Source organism: Macrobrachium rosenbergii, chromosome 20, assembly GCF_040412425.1.
Source record: "Macrobrachium rosenbergii isolate ZJJX-2024 chromosome 20, ASM4041242v1, whole genome shotgun sequence".
NCBI classification, from domain to species: Eukaryota; Metazoa; Arthropoda; class Malacostraca; order Decapoda; family Palaemonidae; genus Macrobrachium; species Macrobrachium rosenbergii.
Window position 1 is genome coordinate 35,135,001 of NC_089760.1, and position 17,073 is coordinate 35,152,073.

At 35.2% G+C, this 17,073-nt stretch overlaps 2 protein-coding genes across 10 annotated transcripts in view; one reads left to right on the top strand and one right to left on the bottom strand.

Moving 5' to 3' along the window:
- Positions 1-17,073, bottom strand: part of LOC136849248 (DNA oxidative demethylase ALKBH2-like) — a 657,271-nt gene that overhangs the window by 632,451 nt on the left and 7,747 nt on the right. The window lies entirely within an intron of this gene.
- LOC136849244 (mucin-2-like) overlaps positions 1-17,073 on the top strand; it is a 194,099-nt gene that overhangs the window by 170,841 nt on the left and 6,185 nt on the right. For all 7 annotated transcript variants that reach the window (XM_067122499.1, XM_067122501.1, XM_067122500.1 and 4 more), the window contains 4 exons: positions 9,796-9,981; positions 12,329-12,405; positions 12,822-12,944; positions 13,692-15,143. In XM_067122499.1, coding sequence (XP_066978600.1) covers positions 9,796-9,981; positions 12,329-12,405; positions 12,822-12,944; positions 13,692-15,143 — 1,838 coding nt within the window. The remainder of the gene's footprint in view (positions 1-9,795; positions 9,982-12,328; positions 12,406-12,821; positions 12,945-13,691; positions 15,144-17,073) is intronic.

The following is a 17,073-nucleotide window of genomic DNA, read 5'->3' on the forward strand; positions in this document are numbered from 1 at the left end:
TGCATTGACAACTAATAAAAAAATGACATATCATCAACATATTAAAATTCAATAAAGGATAAAAATGAGGCTAAATCATAACACTTTCCTTATGAAGGCAGAGTTGTCTATAATCAAATGGGGTTTCTGTTTATACAGTCTCCAGTAATCTTAGCACGGTTTCAAATCGAACTTTAAAAAATAATATCGGAATTATTACAATTACTATTGGAAAAGCGTGACAATATTCTCTTATGGAGGACTGTTGCGACTTAGTCTACCTAGAAATAAAAAAGACTTTTGAACTTGCATGTCCTTTAAAAATCATAGTAGAATGGACCACAGTCTTTTAGGACATCGACTACTGTGCCACACAATATCATAAAATACTGAAAAAAAAAATTGTGCATTCAATGTTTTAAATTTGTTAAAAAAAAGACCTACCCAATCCATTCCGTGTCTTTTAGCGTTCTGATCACATACAAGGATTCTAATCTCACAATGTTTACAAAGGTAATTCACCACTTATTTTACAGATTTTTCTCGCATGATTGATTACTTATCAATAAAAACATAATAACGAAAATAATATCATAACCTTAAAACTACACAAACCGGGAATCACATTTACAAGCTTTACACTAAGCTCGTCAATATAAAGATTTCATTTCAATAAAACTTAGATTCTTTTCCCACTTACAAACTTTCAGTTTCAGTTCGTACAGGACGTTAAACTTTATTATGTTTTTCAGCTATAATAATAATAACTAATAATAATAGCAATAAAGATAAACATTCTCTTTAAAAGAACATTACGGTGGATATAATATTGGCCTCGCAAATCACAGGTCAGGGGTTCAAATTCCCCAAAGAAGAGATAGGTCTTTGTCATCTGTTTCCAGGTGAAAAGTTACTGAGAACTTTTAACCAAAAATAACTATAATCGAATTAACATCGATTCACTTTTTCGAGTGAGCATACACACAGTTCTTAAAGAATCACCATCCTCACGAAGAAAAATTTTCCCGTTACTGTACAAACCAGGATTAATAGTGTACTCTATTAATCCTGTCCTCGTGCATACTCGCTCATATACCTGGAAGCCCATTAGCGCGCTCGAGCGCTATAATAAACCCATAAAACATGTTTCCTCACCATCAGTTATTTTTCCCCCAATGGTCAGAGTCACAGAGTAAATGTTGTTGGTTTTCCATTCTCCTCCTTGGCTTTTCTCCCTTCAGGCTTAGGCTAGCGATCAACTTCCCACCTCCCTTTCCAAACCCCTTTTCCACACCCCCACCCCCATCCCTAGCCAGCCTAACCGACATAAAACAAATCTCTTGGAGGCCGGGGGTAGTAAGGTTTGCTCCCACAGCAAAACAAACAGCTCACATAAATACGAACAGAGGGGGCGGAGGTGTCCCCGATGGTGGGGGAATGACGGATGGGGGGTTGGTTATATACTTGACGGAATGGAAAGGGCGTGTTCACCTACAGGAGGAGAGGAGGGATGTCCCTATGGAGATGATAAAAGGGGAAAAAATGGACAGAAGGAGGTGGAGGGAAACTCTCATAAAATCAGTTCTCCCTTTTGACTCTTTTTGGTCAGGTATATATTACCCAAAGCCGTAATCAACTAGTGATGACGCAATGCATCGACAGATTACGCTACCTGCTACTAGGACCTGACCAGCCGCTTACGCATACGCCTTTCATAACAATCGCTTGTTTCGTTATTTCTTTCGCAAATGACATTTTCCCTTTCTCCTCGTAGCAGTGGCTACGACGTGATTGAGTGAGTGACCAACTCCTAAAATTATCGGGTGTTACGTCATAATTTTACTGTTCTATGGCAGCCAGAGGATAATTGCCAATGGCTTGTTTTTAAAGTTAACGTCGGAAAATTGTTGGTATATGATTACACACACACACACACACACACACACACATATATATATATATATATATATATATATATATATATATATATATATATATATATATATATATATATATATATATATATATATATATATACAGTATATATAGATAGATAGATATAGAAATATATATATAATATATAAACATACATCTTAAAAAATATAAAACGTAAGCTATATACATACATATAAATATTATATATATATATATATATATATATATATATATATATATATATATATTATATATATAATATAAATACATAAAAATACAAGAAAATAAGCCACCAGATACAAAATACATTACGTTCACAGATACACAAAATACGTCAACAGCTATACAGATTAGTCAAAAAATACATAAAATATGTAGAAGATTCACACATAAAAAAATCCAAAGACACAAAGTACCATGAAGCTATTACACCACATCACGGAACATACAATAGCCTATATATAAAATACTTCAAACCAAAATTTCCTCAAAGCCCCACAAAACAAATAACATGACAATAAAAATGTGAACAAACTGAGCCGTTATACATGATCATAACATGGCCCAAAACAACTGAAAAACACGTCTCATTACCAAAACAATACGTCCATTTAACAAGCTTTGATGAAACGGTATATTTAAATTAAAATTCGAAGCACTTTTGCCCAAAGCTGTCACACTGGAACTAGGGCATTTCATACAAATACATCATCACAATTGCAGGTTTTTCTTCAAACACAGCACAGCGTAAAATATGATATTTGGAAAGACTTTTAAAATATGATATTTATAAAGCATTACAATATGATATTTAGAAAGTATTAAAATATATTTAGAAAGACTTTTAAAACATGATATTTAGAAGGACTATTAAAATATGATATTTAGAAACTATTAAAATATGATTTTAGAAAGACTTTTAGAATATGATATTTAGAAGGACTATTAAAATATGATATTTAGAAAGTATTAAAATATGATATTTAGAAAGACTTTTAAAATACCGTATGATATTTAGAAAGACTATCAAAATATATTTAGAAAGTATTAAAATATGATATTTAGAAAAACTTTTAAAATACGATATTTAGGACTACTAAAATATGATACTTAGAAAGTATTAAAATATAATATTTAGAAAGACCTTTAAAATATGATATTTAGAAAGTATTAAAATATGATATTAGAAAGAATTTTAATATATGATATTTAGAAAGTATTAAAATATGATATTTAGAGAGTATTAAAATGTGATATTTAGAAACTTTCAATATATGATATTTAGAAGGACTATTAAAATATGATGTTTAAAGAGTATTAGAATATATATTTAGAAATTATTAAAATATGATATTTAGAAAGCATTAAAATATGACATTTAGAAAGACTTTTAAAATATGATATTCACAAAGTATTAAAATATGGTATTTAGAAAGTATTAAAATGTGATATTTAGAAAGACTTTTAAAATATGACATTTAGGACTATTAAAGTAAAGTATTAAAATATGATATTTAGAAAGTATTAAAATATGATATTTAGAAGGACTATTAAAATATGATGTTTAGAAAGTATTAAAATATGGTATTAAGAAACACTATTAAAATATGTTATTTAGCAAGACCATTCTTGACTGCCGTATAATTCACGGCTTGACAGGATGGGTTTATCCAAAAAATCATGAGGAAGACTACGAACCATCACAAAAGAGACGCGTTACAACTGCGAGGAATATTTGATTTAACGTCATAAACTGGTTCCCAAGAGAAGGAGTAATCACCTCCAATTTCTCCTCAAGAGAGGCGGAAACATTGAAGCATCCACTATACTCAGATCTCCTTTTCACAAAAAGTTAAGTATACTTAGTTTAAACAGACCACTGAGCTTATTAACAGCTCTCCTAGGGCTGGCCCGAAGGATTAGATTTATTTTACGTGGTTAAGAACCAATTGGTTACCTAGCAACGGACCTACAGCTTATTGTGGAATCCGAACCAGTTTATACCGAGAAATGAAATTCTATCACCAGAAATAAATACCTCTAATTCTTCATTGGCCGGCCGGAGACTCGAACTCGGGCCTAGGAGTGCTCTACCGACTCGTCCAACGAGGAACTAAAACAACAACAGATCGGAATAGCTGAAAACTATTTAAGCCAATATAGTTCTGAATTGAATACAGAATTTATTCCAAAGGTCAAGCACTGGGACCTATGAGATCATTCGGCGCTGAAACGGAAATTGACAGTACAAGGTTTGACAGGTGTAACAGGAGGAAAACCTCGCACGTGCACTATGAATCAATTGTTAGCGGAGGGTGGAAAGTAAGACGGAAGAAAGAGAGTATGAAAGGAGGTACAGTAAAAGGAACGGAAGGGGTTGCAGCTAGGGGCCGAAGGCATGCAGCAAAGAACCTTAAGTAATGTCTACAGTGCACCGCATGACGTGCACTGACGGCACTAACCCCCTACGGGAAATGTTCTGAAAATATAATCAATGTAATCAATTTCAATACAATTAACTAGCAGCTAAAAGTCAACCAGCTGTAAATGGGTACAGCAACAGCTGGGTATAGGGCTGGCAAGGCAACCTCATCCATAAAGACTTGTTGAAAATCAGTACGTTCTATCCTCCTGGCGTCAAAAGGGAAGAGGCATATGATGAAATGTATATGTATGTAATATATATATATATATATATATATATATATATATATATATATATATATATATATATATATATATATATATATATATATATATATATATATATATATATATATTAAAGCGAGGACTAAGATGAGGTCGACTTGTACCATAAACAAAAATAAATCCGCACAAAGGCGCCATTAAATGTTTTACTTTTGCTCACCTTCATTCACTCAAACTAACCGTCTGTCCCTGTGACCCTGACTCAAAAACCCTCTGACTCCTGTGGCTCAAAAATAAAAGTTCCATCCCCATAAAACATCATAAACAGAATTGTAAACTCTCTTAAACACTCGAGAATATACGTGTATCTGCAAACCAGGAGAAAAATCTCTCTCTCTCTCTCTCTCTCTCTCTCTCTCTCTCTCTCTCTCTCTCTCTCTCTCTCTCTCTCTCCGAAGTCAGTGAGGATAAAAATAAAAGCATGACCTCTCTCTCCTTCTCCAAAGTCAGTAAAGATAAAAATAACAGCATGACTTTCTCTCTCTCTCTCTCTCTCTCTCTCTCTCTCTCTCTCTCTCTCTCTCTCTCTCTCTCTCTCTCAGGTAGTGTGCAAATACAAAAACATGGAACATTTTCTCTCCCCAGAGTAAGAGCAAATAGTCGATACTCTCCCCCAAAAACACCTTTCCGCGTACCACAAAAAGAAATGTAAACGATGTTGTTTAGGAAGACAGATCAAAAGAGAGAGAGAGAGAGAGAGAGAGAGAGAGAGAGAGAGAGAGAGAGAGAGAGAGAGAGAGAGAGAGAGAGAGAGATCTATATATCTGTCTGTCTAGATTAAGCCAGCCTTGTGCTGGAATGGACAGAGAGAGAGAGAGAGAGAGAGAGAGAGAGAGAGAGAGAGAGAGAGAGAGAGAGAGAGAGAGAGAGAGAGAGGCAAACTTCCACAAACAAAATCCCCAATAGTGAAAGTGGAATGAATATTGCCATTTTTTAAGTCTGTCATGATCATTAACAGGGCAATGTACTTATATATATTTCGACAACCTGAGGTACCTAAAGAAAAATTAAAATTCACCTGACAAAAAAAAAAGAGGCAATACACACATACAATTTTTCTGAAATACTACATATTACAGAAATGCAAAAAAGGAAATTCTGAGTGTTAAAAGGAAATTCTGAGTGTTAGCTTCGTTCTGAGACGGCAATGCAAAGCGCTTTACCCTATCAGTGTATTTTCCAATTTCATACTTGATTCTCTTTCCGGCTTCCAGACCTCATCATAGCCAAATGCCACTTAAACCTGACCTCTGAGAATTATCGGAAATTTCAATAACGCTCAATTTTCTTTTAGCGGTAACGCCATACTTAAAATTCCTCTTGCATCCCCACTTGCATCTGCGTGTGTAAAAAAAATTCTATAACAAAAGAATCACGGATGGAGACAATTTCTTCTTTCCATGCAGACAGGCGTGTCCCAGTTGTTTGGTATTATTATTATTATTATTGCTGTTGTTGTTGTTGTTGTTCTAAAGGGCCCACAATAATATTATTGTTAAAGGTTCATGTAAAATTTATAAAAGCTTTCGAGCCCTATTAGGGTTCATCTCCAGTCAAGATGAACCCAGAGTAGGGTTCATCTTCAGTCAAGATGAACCCAGAGTAGGGTTCATCTTCAGTCAAGATGAACCCAGAGTAAGGCTCATCTTCAGTCAAGATGAACCCAGAGTAGGGTTCATCTTCAGTCAAGATGAACCCAGAGTAGGGTTCATCTTCAGTCAAGACGAACCCAGAGTAGGGTTCATCTTCAGTCAAGACAACCCAGAGTAGGGTTCATCTTCAGTCAAGATGAAACCAGAGTAGGGTTCATCTTCAGTCAAGATGAAACCAGAGTAGGGTTCATCTTCAGTCAAGATGAACCCAGAGTAGGGTTCGAAAGCTTTTATAAATTTTACATGAGTCTTTAACAATTATATTATTGTGGACCCTTTAGAACACTTATGAACGCTCGTGATAGAGTTTTTCTTCCAATTATTATTATTATTATTATTATTATTATTATTATTCAAAATGATAATGCCGTACAAACTACAGGAACACGTCAAAAATGGATACAAACTTTCATAGCTGAAACTTTTTTAGGAAAATATGAATAGTATAAACATGAACTGTCGAAAACAGTGACACTTCACCTTTAAGTCCATAAGCTTCAAAACCCGCGTATATGCATGCATTAAAATCTTGTCCCTTTATCGAAGACTCTCTGAAACCCCCGGAACCGATAAAATTTTGGGAGCTTCCGAAATGCGCTCTACCGAAGACCTGCTTTTTCCTTTTTAGTTGCCCAGGGCAGCTAATACTTGGTGTGCGAGTTTCATATGCATCAATTAATATTTTGGAAAACACCAGCGGTATATTTCACTGGGAGGGGTTGCTGTTAGAGCTGATGTGTTCGTGTTTGTCTGTAATTTTAATATTAACACTAGACGTGGGTGGTGTTTGTTTTTCTAGTTCCTGCATATATTTACAATATGCATCAAGATCCATTGAACCAAAATCTAGCAAGAGGTTTCATGTCGCTGGAGATATTCAATGTTAGTACCTATGTAAATGTTTTAAACCAGTGGTTCTCAACCTGGGGGGGCGTCAGCATTTTCCAAGGGGGCGAGAGCCCTAGGGAAAAATAAAAAATTCTCTAATTATTTTCGTTATTCTCTTAACAAGAGTCTAAGAAGTATCTCATTAACTCATATTCTAAAGAATAAAAACACCCCTTCTCTTTCTCTTTTTTTTTTTCCCTTTAAATCTGGGAGGGAATTTTACTCATAGATGCAAGGGGGGCGTGGAGGGAAGGACCAACTCTTAGAGGGGGCGTGGTAATAAAAAGGTCAAGAACCACTGCTCTAGACACAGTAAGCAGTGTTGTCACTCTACACAAGTAGGCTATTAGCAAACTATATCAGTGTCTAACTGGAAGTTTCACCTCCAACATCCTCTCTACTCGTGCAAGTGGCAGAAAAAGGTGATGGTGATGATGAAATTCCCATTTGACGTTATCAAGTGTTTAGACACTCCTCCTCCTTCTTTTTCTTTTAACGTGCTTTTATTCCCATTTTTGGGGGTAAGCACGATGCCTTCTTTGAAGGACTTTTGATTTGGCTTTGGGGTAGACCTGTGGTCTCGACTGCCTGACCAGCATTCCCAGACCCAACGCCCTGAGCGTTATGACTACTGTGTGTATTTAGTCTGTAACATCCATTTGCTTTTAAGAAACCTATCCATTGATTACATATATAATCCCGGGATGTCTACACGACAAAGTGTCTGCCTCTCTGATCAATGTGGAAAACCGACTGAGCCATGAGACTGTTTATACAATTCCATAATGTGGAAATTGAGAATGACATGGACATCTTGAAGAACTCCCATCTCGTGGACGATCCGTATCTAAATAACTGTACATGTTGTGGTCAATGAACTTCTATCTATCTATCTACCTATCTACAGCTGCTGAAGTCCGTGACTACACATGGCTCATATTCTGAGATGAATCTAATGCATGCTCTCAATTTTATATTATCTGTGAGCTTGCCGACATTCTATCCACCACCAGCAGAGGGTGAATTTTTGTTGCACCTATCCACGTCTGGCCTGTGACACAGTGTGGCTTATGGATTGCAAATTCCCAGAGGTTACAGTTATGTGGGTAATGACTAACATATCAAGGCACCCATTAGAGTCCAGGCCTAACCATTCTGAGCTGTGAAATAAAGCAGAAGTCAAAGTGGCTCAGATGTATCTTATTCAGGCTAGCCCACTCCCGAATAATGTGGAATGGCCACCTCTGCAACAGTATATGCCACATACACCTTTACCACTAACAAAATGAAAAAGACTACCAGGCCCACACGCTTGCCACAGACAAATACAGCAAGTCTTTGGCATCCTCACCTAGGGCAGGTGCTACATCCAGTAAGATCTACACTTGTCTCTAACTGATGCTGCTGATGCTAAGCGATGCAGGTGATGATCCAGTTACTGAATCTCCAATACCGCATTTTCAAATGATGGTGACAAGTGAAACGGATGCCACCAAATACTCGGCATATGCAAATCGAATCTCTAAAATTACACATCCAATAAAAGTAGAAACTTACGCTACAAAATGGCCTCCTGTTACATTGTCCCATAATCAGTTAACAAGCGATTGCCATTAATATCATATCATATAAACCTACGTGGCTCCACGAAACAGCAAGCTAAAGTTGTTCAGGTTTACGAGATTTTTCCAATGGTTTCCGTTCACAGATTCAGTAGTTTCATTCAGTTCAAGTAAATTTGTGAAAAAGAAATAATCTCTCCTTGTTGGTGCCAAAGACATTCTGAAAGCGGTTAACGTTGTTATGGTATACGGTAATAATTTACTTGATTTCATGACGTAAGTGGTCATATATATATATATATATATATATATATATATATATATATATATATATATATATATATATATATATATATATATATATATATATATATATATATATATATATATATATATATATATATATATATATATATTAATGATTTCACGTGCTGCATCTGATAACTTCATGATGTATAATTTCGAACTGATAATGCACAACTGATGATTTCAAGTACATTGATGTAAAACTGTGTCCTCTTAGTGGTGAAAGCTTCATAACATGAACCAATTATTAACATCGTGTTCTAAGAATAATGTTCAGACTTAACTATTTACCGCAAGATTATCACTCAGAGAAATGGATCGAACAAACTTTCAGATCCTACATCTGATATAAGGATCTTTCCTTAACGACAACAAAAGTTGCTATACAAGAAGAAACACGGAAAGCGACAATTTCTTCTTCACATGGAGAACAGCAAGTCTTAGTTGTTTGAGGATGGTATTATTATTATTATTATTATTATTATTATTATTATTATTATTATTAAACCAAAAGGATTTGAAATAACCTACTTACGGAACACGCCAGAATGGGATCACAGAAAGAGCAATAAATTAAAGAAAATTAAAAAAAAAGAAGAACGGAATACCAAAGAACATAAAACGAAAAAGAATAACTTTACTATATGTAATTAATAACAAAAACCAAAGAAATTCTCTTGAGCAAGTCTCTACCAGCGTTAAAAACGACCCCCTCCTGAAAGGACGACTCGCTGCAGTAACCAACGAAACACGTTCTCTTCCAGACTGTGAGCACAACGGTCAGCGGTACTCAGAGGGCTCTAGAGTACAAGATGCCGGAAACGAGTGCCAGAATTGCTACTGCATCGAAGGGCGGGTCGACTGCACCAACATAACTTGCAACGCGCCCCTGGAAGGATGTACGCCAGTTATGGAGGAGGGACACTGCTGCCCGGTCAAGTATAATTGTGGTAAGTATGACAGTGGTTAGTCTTTTGTATTGGCCCGTAGGGGGTAGTGCCGTCAGTGCACCTCACGCGGTGCGCTGTATAGGCATTACTTAAGGTTCTTTGAAGCGTCCGTAAGGCACCTAGCTGCAACCCCTCTCATTTCTTTTACTGTACCTCCGTCCTTATTGGTATGCCAGTGGTTAGACTTCAGTATTGCCCCTTAGGAGGATAGTGGCGTCAGTGAACCTCACGCGGCGTAATGTAGGCATTGCTTAAGGCACTTTTCAGTGTCAGTAAGGCCCCCCTTGCTGCAACCCCTTTCATTCCTTCTACTGTACCTCCGTTCATATTCTCTTTCTCCCGTCTTACTTTCCACCCTCTCCTAACAATGTTGTTTCATAGTGCAACTGCGAAGTCTTCCTCCTGTTACACCTTTAAAACCTTTTCACTTTCAATTTTCCTTTCAGTGCTGAATGACCTCATAGGTCCTAGCGCTCGGCATTTGGGATAAATTTTATATTCCATTTCTAATTCCAACGTTAGACTTTTGAACTGCAAAAACAACAGGTCTATTTAACTTCTCTGTTATTTATTTGCGTTTAGTGATGTATTTATGAAATGCCGCAAATACAACCAAGCAGTCCATAAAATTAGGAAACTTATTATTTATATATACAATAAAGCATAGTTATTTTATCAAACACCTTAGTGGGACGGCATAAAGCAAAACATGAACATGAACAGACTGACAGGGCATAAAGCGACCCTGTGGGAAGAATGCAATAAACTCCAATAAACTTCAAGCTCAAAATATTTTAAAGGCCCGGAAGTATTAGTGCTGCAACTGCTAGGTTTTCATATGTGTTTATTCGTATATTTAATTGCAATTACGCTATGATTACATACACACACGTGTGTGTGTGTGTGTGTGTGTTTATTTATACGCATAAATTATGTGTGAGGGAATGACCTGTTTCTAAAGAAATGCTCAATTTTAAACTATGTTAAAAATTTTAGTTTTCCCGCATCTTTCCTCTTTTACTTAATATAATTTACAAACAACCTAACATAAATGATTCCCACAGTTCGTAAGGATACTTAACTTTATTCCATTTTAATTTAGTGACCATGACCAATTTTAGATTAAAAACTTGAGATAATATTATGGCCAGTTACGTTCTCAAGAAACTTGGGCAAGCCCTTTACCAAGTTGAAATCAAACTACGTGATTACGATGCAAACAAAAAAACTATGACTTTTAAGGGTATACTTAAATATGGATGTCATTATATATATATATATATATATATATATATATATATATATATATATATATATATATATATATATATATATATATATATATATATATATATATATATATATATATATATATATATATATATATATATATATATATATATATATATATATATATATATATATATATATATATATATATATATATATATATATATATATATATATATATATATATATATATATATATATATATATAGTACAAATTTCCTTCCACATTAAGCCATATCTTCTAATGAGGGGGCTACAAAGAAAATACAACACAAATGTCACTGAAGCATTCATACCTTAGCAGCCACATTATGGATGAACCCCTATGCAATAAAACTTCCACATCATTCATCTCAACAACAGTATATCAAACCCCTATCATACAGTGCCATTTATCCTTATTTTTCGTGCATTTCCTTGCTTCCTGAACATTAAGATCCCTCCTTTCCAACAGTCTTTCACACTAATTACCCAAACCTTTCTAAGACTTCTTCTCTTCCTTCCTACTAAAACTTCAACCAACATATAACATAATATTTAGGCCAAAGGCCACACACTGGGACCTGCGAGGCCATTCAGAGCTGAAACAGAAACTGACAGTAAAAGGTTTGAAAGGTGTAACAGGAGGAAAACCTCGCAGTTGCACTATGAATCAATTATTAGGAGAGGGTGGAAAATAAGATGGAAGAAGGAGAATATGAAAGGAGGTACAGTAAAAGGAACACAAGGGATTGCAGCTCGATGCCGAAGGCACGCCGCAAAGAGCCTCAAATAGTGCATACAGTGCACCGCATGAGGTGCATTGATGGCACTAACCCCCTAAGGGAATAAAACTTCAACCAATTCCATTCCATTATGACCCATAAAAACATCCACTGTTCCTCTTCCATGGTTTCCATAGAACCTCATGAACTTACTCTTGCTCGCATCCATATTCGACTGGCTCTTCTCACAAATAATTTCTAGCCTAGAACAAACAGACACAACAAAATGCACAGTTGTGCAGACATTTACATCGGTAACGCTTTGCAATTTGTAATCATTCCTTTTCTTTCAGATGATGATAATAACGATGGAATCTTTGATGATGCATTATTAACAGACTCAGCAGCTGATTCCTTTGGGAACTTGGAAGTGAGTATAATGAAAATTTGGAATAAAATTCTCTCTCTCTCTCTCTCTATACATTTATTGAAATAATGCTACATTTCATCTAACCTTCATAAAATAGTAAAAGTATGGTCAACCCAATTTACCATTAAACTTGAGGCATTAGCTGACAAACTTAGTGGGATACAATGATAAAATCATAAAAACAGTAATCATCAATTCAAATTCAAATTTTCCAGGTCCAGCACTAAGCACTCAATTAGGATTTGTACTCAATCCCAGTAATTTCAGGTTATAACACCCATCACCAGTCAGAATTCCAATCAAATCACAATTACTGTATCCTGAGTTAAAAAAAAAAAAAAAAAAAATAAAAAAATTTTGCAGCCTATCAGACTCCCAAATCAAAATCAAAATTTATTGAAGTCTCAAATTTCCAGGAGCCAACAACTGCAGGCAGTCAGAGAGGTGTGCTCAAGGATACAGAACCAGCGTGGCTCAGAAATATGGCCAGACAGAGTCCTGGAGGAGGGGCCATCATCACAGATGAGGCACATGCAAAGGTAACAATTTCAACACCAATTGGACACTATAAAGACCACTAACTGCAAACTTGCAAAGCAAATTTTTTCATGGATTTTAAACAATATTGGAGGAATGGCATTTCCCTCTCCATTTCTAGTAAAAAGCTGGTACAGTATTTTTCTTTTATATGTAAAACGGAGGAACATGAAAGTCAATATTCTGTAATTTCATTTTTGAGCAGATAACATGCTGCATTTTATTATAAAACACTTTAGAGTACAGATTTGATATCAGAGAGTACTGTTTACCAAGATACAATGAAGTACTCACCAATTATCGTATACACATTACCACACTTGCACTAGCTGTGGCATCTATGACTTGTATCTATTTAATTTTTACATACGTAAGTACTGTAACCATTTAGTGGTTTCACATCAGGTGCCCAACTCTTGATTTTTTAAAACAATGATTCATAAGACAAAAAAAAAATGCATTAAAAGCATTTAGCAAAAAATATACCCATATTGAAATCCACTGAATCTGGTTTAAACACATCTGAAGACCACAATCTACTGTAATTATATCATGTTACTACTAACTTACATTAATCAAATAAAATTTCATGTCTTACTAGATTGCAATAAACAAAATAAAAATAAGAACTTTGTTCATAATTTTGGCATCTTAAGATCTGTCGGTTTTAAACATACAGTTTTGCATTATTTATACACTTTAATCAAGTTACGTGAATAACAGGATTTTCTTTTTCACTCTGCACTTAGTCCCTCTTAGATGATACTCCAAACGAACAACCTTTAGAAACTACAAACACTGAAGACTCTGAACCTGAAGAACTCACTGAAGGAGAGCCTCAGACACATGGCCAAGAAGAACAGGACAACACAGATAAAACATCAGATCAGGGTAGTACAAGAAAAAGAGTTACAAACAGGAGAAGGCTAATTGGTCGTATTTCCCGCCCATCTAGTGATGATATAGAAAACCGAAGAAAACAAAGCAGATATACACAACAAAGGCTACCTCCAAGAATAAGACCTCCTCAACCACAGAGGCAGAACACACGACCAAATACTCGAATAAAGTTCAATAAAGGCAAGCCCAAAGATGAAGACAGGAAACAGTTTACTCCTACTACAGCTTCTAAAGTTCATCCAGCCTCTGAATCCACCACAAAACCAGTCCCAACTACTACAACTCCAAAGCTCACAGCCACAACTTATGAAAATGATCTTGACAAGGCTAATGAACTTGATACCACAATTCAATATGATGTAGACCAAGCTACTAGATCTTACAGCAATAATGCAGCCACTACCAATGGTCCTTCACCGGGTATTTCTGATAAATTACTAGAATTACAGAATACACAAAGTCCACCAAATGATAGCTTACTTGTGTCATCAGAGAGACCAACTACCAGAGAATCTCCAATTAGACCCACTCGCTTCTCACAACGCAGATCCCCATTCCTACGACGCAGAAATCAACAGCAAAGTCTAAGTTCTATATTAAGAACACGCTCACAGCAGAGAGATGATGACATAAATAAAACAAACCAAGATCCTACAACAAGGACAGAGCATACAACTACCAACAGAGTTCTACTTCCATTACCTCCTAAGATTAAACCACTTCTGTCTCCATTTGCAACAGAAAAGCCAGAATCATTCCCGACTTCAGATGTTACAGACAACTCTTCAGTACTTCTGCCCTTGGAAGTAAAAGAAAATCCAGCTTCTCCTCCACCCCAAGAAGTAACAGAAAGACCAGTGTTACTTCTTTCTCTTGAAACGACAGAAGATCCATTTTCAACAGGCACTGTGAGAGAAACAACTCTAATAGAAGACTACACAGAGAATGATTATGAGCTTGGGACTACAATTCCTCAGGATACAGAATCTGTAACTTCAGGCTATGATGATACAACCTCTCTGTATGATCTGGAGTATGACACAGGTCTACTTGACACTGTTGAAGCACCTCAAGATGACTCTTTGGGCAAAAGGCACTTTGAATCTTTAAATGCCTCCTCAAGTCAAAGAGTATCGACCTTAGACCCTCTTCTTCCAGTCGATGATTCATCAGCAACTGATCACCCATCAGTCGTCATGACAACTCTGACACCTTTTTCAGCAAGTAGCCCACAGTCCACACCTACTACAACCCCTATCATTTTAACAAGCACTGTATCTGAAGATGAAACACTACCAGAGGTAGTTCAAGTTCAGTTGTAATTTTGGCAGTATATCTCAGTTATTCATATGATGAATGTAGTTTTTATATATCTCAGCTATTCATATGATGAATGTAGTTTTTAAAACTTTACTGTATTGTGAACGAGAATCCCAAACACTACAGCATGGTGTTTACAGTAAACGTAAACAGTTCGCAATTTTATAACTAAGACCCTACACATCATATCTAAAACTGATATATATTTCCAAAAATGCTTGAAAGTCTTAACTGTCTTGCTAGAGCATGTATACCTTGGTGGATACCTGTTATACTTTCAAGCATGAATTTTACTTGGTTTACAGGCAAGTCAACAAAAATTGTAAAAGAAACTTTCTAGTATGGCAGTGATAGTCATGAAAGCAAGTTTCACATGCAATCAATCTCTCTTCTATAGTGCAGTATTAGCATAAAATTCGGCTTAGGTTTCTCAGAAGATTTTCAGGATTGCATGGCACTGTTACTTCACCATTAATAATGCACCAGCACTCCAGCCTGGAATGGCAACTAGGAATTCAATAAACTAATATCAGATAACCTCTATGCTCTGTTAGTCATATTTATTCTTCTCCTCAAAGTTAGATTGGCTAGGATTCTTCTAATAGAAATGAATCTGAAGTAAATCTTTTCTTGTGCTATAATAGCGTAATTTAGTTGGAATATTATCTAGTACAAAAGAACAAAAATCACCACCAGATAATTGTACTACAGTTCTACGTAGTGTAACAGAACAGAGTCAAAAGTTATCAAAGAATCCGATACCTTACTGTGAAATAACAGTAATTCGACATACAAAAGCAATATATAATTGCCTAATAGATAATTAAAAAAAAATATTAAACAGCTCTAGCCTAGTAAAGTACAAAGGATAAAGTACTGAAACTGATATGAGTACCTTCAACTGATGTGGCTCTATACTGCAATATAAAAGCCAAGATATCCATTCATACTACTACACAAATTCCCTGGAACCCCCACATACAAAGCAGTAACGATTTTCTGGATCAGAAATTAGAATCTTGTGCACTTCAAGCATACCATTGCACAAAAGTATAAACTTGAGAAACACTAATAGAACTTGCCGTGGTTTTCATATACTGTGTAATAAATTGTTTGTAAGTTAACAGTTCAAATTAAGTTACCAGCTCAAATTACAAGTTTATATTTGTTCTTTGCATTTTGTATTCCAACATTGTATCTAGCCTGAATCCTTTTTTGTATCTGAAATTGTACCACTTACTAAATGTAAATTATTGTTAAATATCAAGGATTCTTTGATAAATTTTTAATGCAACATTAGCAGTAATCTATTGAATACTACATAATATATAGAATTGTAGTCCCAACAAAAGTAAATTCTCTTCTAACACACAAATTTTAAAAATAATGTATTATAAAATATTAGATGATTCAAAACATGGCTTTTACTCTCAAGATATGGGAGCCAAATGGCTTTCAATGAGATAATAGATACTTCAGAGCAATTTTCCCATTTCAAAGATTAAAACCCTTTCTTTGGGAATGCCTTTTATTACTGACTGAACAGTAAAGATAAAAATAAACTTGTGATGCGTACAATTCTCAACTACAGTCAAGTATTACCATTCAGTCAATAATAAATTTATTATTGTACCTTGTAAGTACTTATCCATAACTGATTAACATTACTAGATGAAAAAAGAAAATGGTTATCACATTCTTTAATTTGTTTCCACAGTATTCAATACTTGAGATGCAACGTTCACCATTTCCTTAGGATTCTACTGCTTAAGTAGTTTTCTGACCTGCCTTTTCCCACTAATATTTATAGTGGCATCTCTGTCTAATTAATGGAAAACTTATAAAATATACAATAGTTCTTTTGTAAATCATTTGGCTGATTATCCCATGGAATAAAAGCTAAGTTAAATT